Source organism: Corvus brachyrhynchos, unplaced genomic scaffold (assembly GCF_000691975.1).
Source record: "Corvus brachyrhynchos isolate BGI_N302 unplaced genomic scaffold, ASM69197v1 scaffold54, whole genome shotgun sequence".
In the NCBI taxonomy this organism is placed as follows: domain Eukaryota; kingdom Metazoa; phylum Chordata; class Aves; order Passeriformes; family Corvidae; genus Corvus; species Corvus brachyrhynchos.
Window position 1 is genome coordinate 2,031,146 of NW_008237902.1, and position 4,710 is coordinate 2,035,855.

General features: G+C 50.9%; 1 protein-coding gene across 2 annotated transcripts in view; it reads right to left on the reverse strand.

Moving 5' to 3' along the window:
* The window catches only part of JADE2 (jade family PHD finger 2), a 70,823-nt gene that overhangs the window by 10,319 nt on the left and 55,794 nt on the right, over positions 1-4,710 (reverse strand). For both annotated transcript variants that reach the window (XM_017732978.1, XM_008632652.2), the window contains exon 10: positions 771-888. In XM_017732978.1, coding sequence (XP_017588467.1) covers positions 771-888 — 118 coding nt within the window. The remainder of the gene's footprint in view (positions 1-770; positions 889-4,710) is intronic.

A 4,710-nucleotide genomic window follows, 5' to 3' on the forward strand; every position in this document is an offset into this window, starting at 1 on the left:
AAAAACAACACGCGGCGGAGGCGCCTCCCAAACCCCCAGATGCTGCTGCTGGAAAAACTGTTCTGCAGCCACGGGGTCTGGTCTGCCCTGCCACCGGAGGCAAAGGAGGAGGGAGCAGGAGCTGTGGGCTTCAGCACTGCTTGTGCAAAAGGAAAAGAAGAAGTAGGACAAAAGGAAACCAACTTTATTTCGGCTCCTTAATAAAAGTTGGCAGAAGCTTTGCATACAGCAGCATGATCTCCACTAATGGGTATGTGAAGTGGGGAGCTGCTGCTGACCAGAGTTAAGGGAGCTGGTCTCCTGGAGCAACAGACCCCCCACCAGCAGCTTAACCCTTGATTCTTGACAGAATGCTCAAAGGCATCTGCAAAGAGCCTGAAGCAGGGCTTCCACCCTGTGCCAGAGAGCCAGCTGCAGAGCAGCCCTGTGCCCAGGATGTGCCATCTCCTCCCAAGGAGTCCCAGCTCACAAAAGTCACCAAATACTGTCTTAGCATCCCCACCTAAGCAAACGCTTGGTACTTCTGACTGATTTCCAGGAAGGGGAGGATCAAGAGGGATCTGCGAAAACAAATAGCTCCAGCACTCCAGTCACCCAACGTCCGGCTTTATTCAGTGTTTCTGAGTCAATGTATGAACCATGCCAAAATAACACATCAGGGGAGGGGGCAGCTCTGGCTTCCCTGGTGCAGGGAGCTGGGGCACACAACTTGGCTTCAGAGGACAGTGGGGACCAGTGTCTAAGAACGAGCTCTGGGAAGTGGTACTGACCTGGGTAAAGATCTTTCTCAATAAGCTTCATCTGGAGATGGAAGATCTGCTCCTGCAGTTTACAAATGGTGTGTTTCATTTTCTCCCGTCTCGTCACCATGTAACAGAGATTTCTAACCTACAGAAACACAAGAAAGAGCATCCGGTTTAGCCATGGTCAAAGCAGGTCCCCTCAAGTTGTGTTGCTGCTCCTGCTGCCCAGGGCAATGCCCACTCCCTGGGATTCCACCCTTTTCACCTCACCATCATCGGTGCTGCACTCCTCCCAAGGCCCTTTGGTTGAGCCAGGGCGAGCAGTGAAGGCTCTTGATCCAAACTGTGATAAATATGGGAAAAATCATGCAGTGAATAATTCCAAGCCTAAATGTCTCTGTCCTGGCTCCAACAGCCAGGACCCCACAGTGGGCAAGGAAGGCTGGCTGGCTTCTCCAGCATGGGCACTGGGAAGTCTCAGAAGGGAAGATGCTGTAGAAGGGGCATTATAACACAGTTATGCAAAGGTCCAGCTCCAACCACCGAGCATTGTGCTGAGTCCTTGGCCATGCATGTGTCCTGCTCACACCTGACATAGCCACCTGCACAAAAAAATGCCGAATTCTATGAAGCACCTTGGTGCCCTGAATCAATGCACCAGTTCTCATCCACAAATTGCACCTTTTGCAGGGAGGGATAAACCCTCTTCCCACAGCCAGTGCAGGGAAGGGGCTCAGCTGGGATGGGGATGTCAGAGCCTCACAGAACTGCCCTAAAGCAGATACCAGGAAAAAGCATAGTAAACACAGCAAAATACCCTGGTGATGCTGGTCCAGGTCAGCAGCTGGAGCAGCTCCCTACCTCAAATCTGGGCCCTCCAGATGGTTATTCACAGTTGCTCCACATCTACCTGCAAATCACTGGTGCATTTTGTCCTAATTTAAGAACTTTCATTAACCATGGCAGTGGAGTTGGAACAAGATGATCTTTAAGGTCCCTTCCAACCCAACCCAACCCAACCCAACCCAGCCCAACTCAACTTATTCTATGATTATCTGAAGCGCTAAACACAAACAGCAAAGCACAAAATGTAACTGTTCACGTGAGCCAGTGCAGCAGCAGCAGCTAAACCCGGGTCATCACACGGGGCTGCTGATAAACACCCCCAGTAGCATAAGATGACAGAGCTACTGCTGGTAACTCCTGGCACCTGGTACTTCATGAGTTTCAGTGCCATGCTTTTGCCAGCCCCATGTAAGGGTGGCTGGAGAGCCAGGCTCTGGCACTGCTGCCACAATGGACATCAAGGCTTTTGGAGCAAGCAGAGGCTTTCAGCTGCAGAGCAGAAAATGCTAATGGCAGCTAACAGGATTTGACAGCATTTACGCAGCTTTCTATGCTCTGAAAGAGCAGAGCTGCTTGTAATAAGGTAAGGAGGAGGTGGCCTGAATAGAGGAACATGCACACAGGTACGTCCGCACTCACATGTGAGCCTGACATCTTTGACTCCTTCCCCTCCTCATGCTCACACCTTCCTCTGCAGGGAGTATTTCCAGGCTTGGGGGACTGTCCCAATGTGGCCAGGAGCCTTTGTGCCTCTCACAGTGACAGAGCAAGCCAGGACATCGTCCCATACTTACCTCATATCTGCCACCAAAGGCTGTGAGGGCAGCAGGACAACTGCAGCCAACAACTAATATTGTCTCACTTAAGGACAAATTGGGAATGTTTAGAATAAAAGGAGAAAAAGCTGCTCTCTTTTTTGTTGTTGTTGTTGAATCCCCTAGCTGTAAATACAAGGCAGGGAGTTATATAGTATATTTTACTATGTTCTCTTTTTCTTTCTGGATTGGAGAAAACACGAAGCTATTTCTTTATGGAGAAAATAACTGCTTCTGGCAACCTGAATCTCCAAGTGTTTGGCGGTCTCTCTTCTCTATGATTTGATATTCCTGGAAGAAAACATTACTTTAGCTTTGCTTAGAGACTGCTGGTATTTACCCACACTTACACAGCTCAACACCACCCAGTGCTGTTTCCCCAAGCCAAGTTTAGATGCTGGTGTGAAAGCCTGGAAACCACAGCTTTTTGTTACAGCTAATTTAAATAATTTCCAGTCCTTGGAAAAAGCTTTAATAAAAAGGCAAAGAGGGTTAAAAAAGGCCAAAACTAAAATGGGAGGACTGTATTAGGATTCCCAGGTAATAGCTTTAATTTGCTGACACTGTGAAGTGCAGAAATGACAGGGGTTAAGAAATGACAGCGGGAACCACCATCACTCTGGCTGTCCCCATGTCATCTGCTCTCTGCTTCTGCCTCCCCAACTCCTGGATCCTGATACCATTATCAGCCCCAAAATCACTTCTGCCAGATTAACTGCTGAAATTGCTAAAATCCAACATGATGTCCCGTGGACACCCTCTGAAAGCCTTCAGAGCCTTCCAGGCTGCTCATCTCTGATCCCAATTTGATGTGATTCCTCACTATTTGCAGGTGAAACAGGGTGGCTGTGACCTGCCAGCTGCTGCCAGGCAGGATCAGATACCTGGGATGCACTGGCAACAATTGGATTTAAACCCCTATCATCCATCTGAGCACTGGACTTTGACCTGGCTGGTGTTTATTGTTCCACTCTTGGAAGCAGAACAAACTAACAGCTCTTCCAGGGCCAGGCAGCGAAACCTGGCAAGCAGTTGCTAAGCAGAGGCTGAATGCTGATGGGCGCACCCCACAAAGCCTGGAGGCAACTCTGGAAAATGAGAAATCTGGTAAAACACGTAGTTTTGACACAAATCAAAGAGAAGCTGCCGTGAGCAAAGCATGGTACCCAGGGATGCACAGTGGTTCAGTGCAGCTGGAAAAGCCAGGCTGGGAACAAGAGGAAGCAGCAGGAGGCAAAGCAACCTGATTTAGATTTACAATATAGAGCAGATGAGGGGAAAAAATGAGTTGAGCTCGTCACCCTCAGATCAGGCAGATGCAGCCTGTTGCTAGAGACCTACTAACGGTGGCACCAGCCCAGCCCAACACAGAGATGGAAATGTGATGCAGTAAAGGCAGGAACAAAGGGGGAGAAGACTGGCAGAGGGATGGCAGTGATGACCACAGGGATGAAGGCCCACAGGATCACAGAAAAGAGACCAATAGCTTCAAAGCCAACTATTTTTACACAGAAGAAGGCTCTCAGGACCCAGGATCCACACATGAGGCAGGTGCAGCAAGGGACCACAGCAGGCTGGTCCAAAGCTGAACCCCACCTGGACATAAACACAGTGTTCATCCACACTGCCTTTCTCCCCATAGGTTCAATTACGCCACAGCAGCTTGAAGAGAGAGTTCAGGGACACGCAGGGGCAGCATCCCCACCACCTTCACCTCCCAGGGAGCAACATGTCACCTACAGCACCCTCAGCCCCCAGTCAGGGAACCACAGCACCACATCCACCAAGTCAGAGCAATGCTACTTTCCTGCTGTCCTTCTTCCTTGCTCCTAGAGACTCCCTGAGCCCTTCCACGGCTTTTGCACGCTGGGTGGGTGGTCAAACAGGGACCTGGGCAAGGGCCATGGATTCACTCCTCTGGCAGGAACAGGAGAGAGGGGACCAGGCAGGGCTTGGGTCTTAAGCAAAGGAGAAGCAGCAGCTTGGGCTGTGCATGACAGGCGCAGCATCCCTGCCCTGCCTGTCCCTGTCCCGCTGCTGCCCTGTGCTATGCCCATGTGCCTCCCCAGCAGCAGCACTACTGCACCCATCCCCTCTCTGCCATCTCACCCCAGGTTCTGTGTGTGCTTCTTCCCCTCTGCTTCTTTCTCTCGCTGCTTCTTGCCTTCACTGCTGCTCCTCCTCTCCAGCCTCTGCCCCATCCCTGCTCCTGCCCTCCATGCAGCCATGACAGCCAAATCCACAGGCAGCTGCAGGGTGTGGCAGCAAACCCAGCCCAAGGAGATCCCGCACAACATGGGCACTGC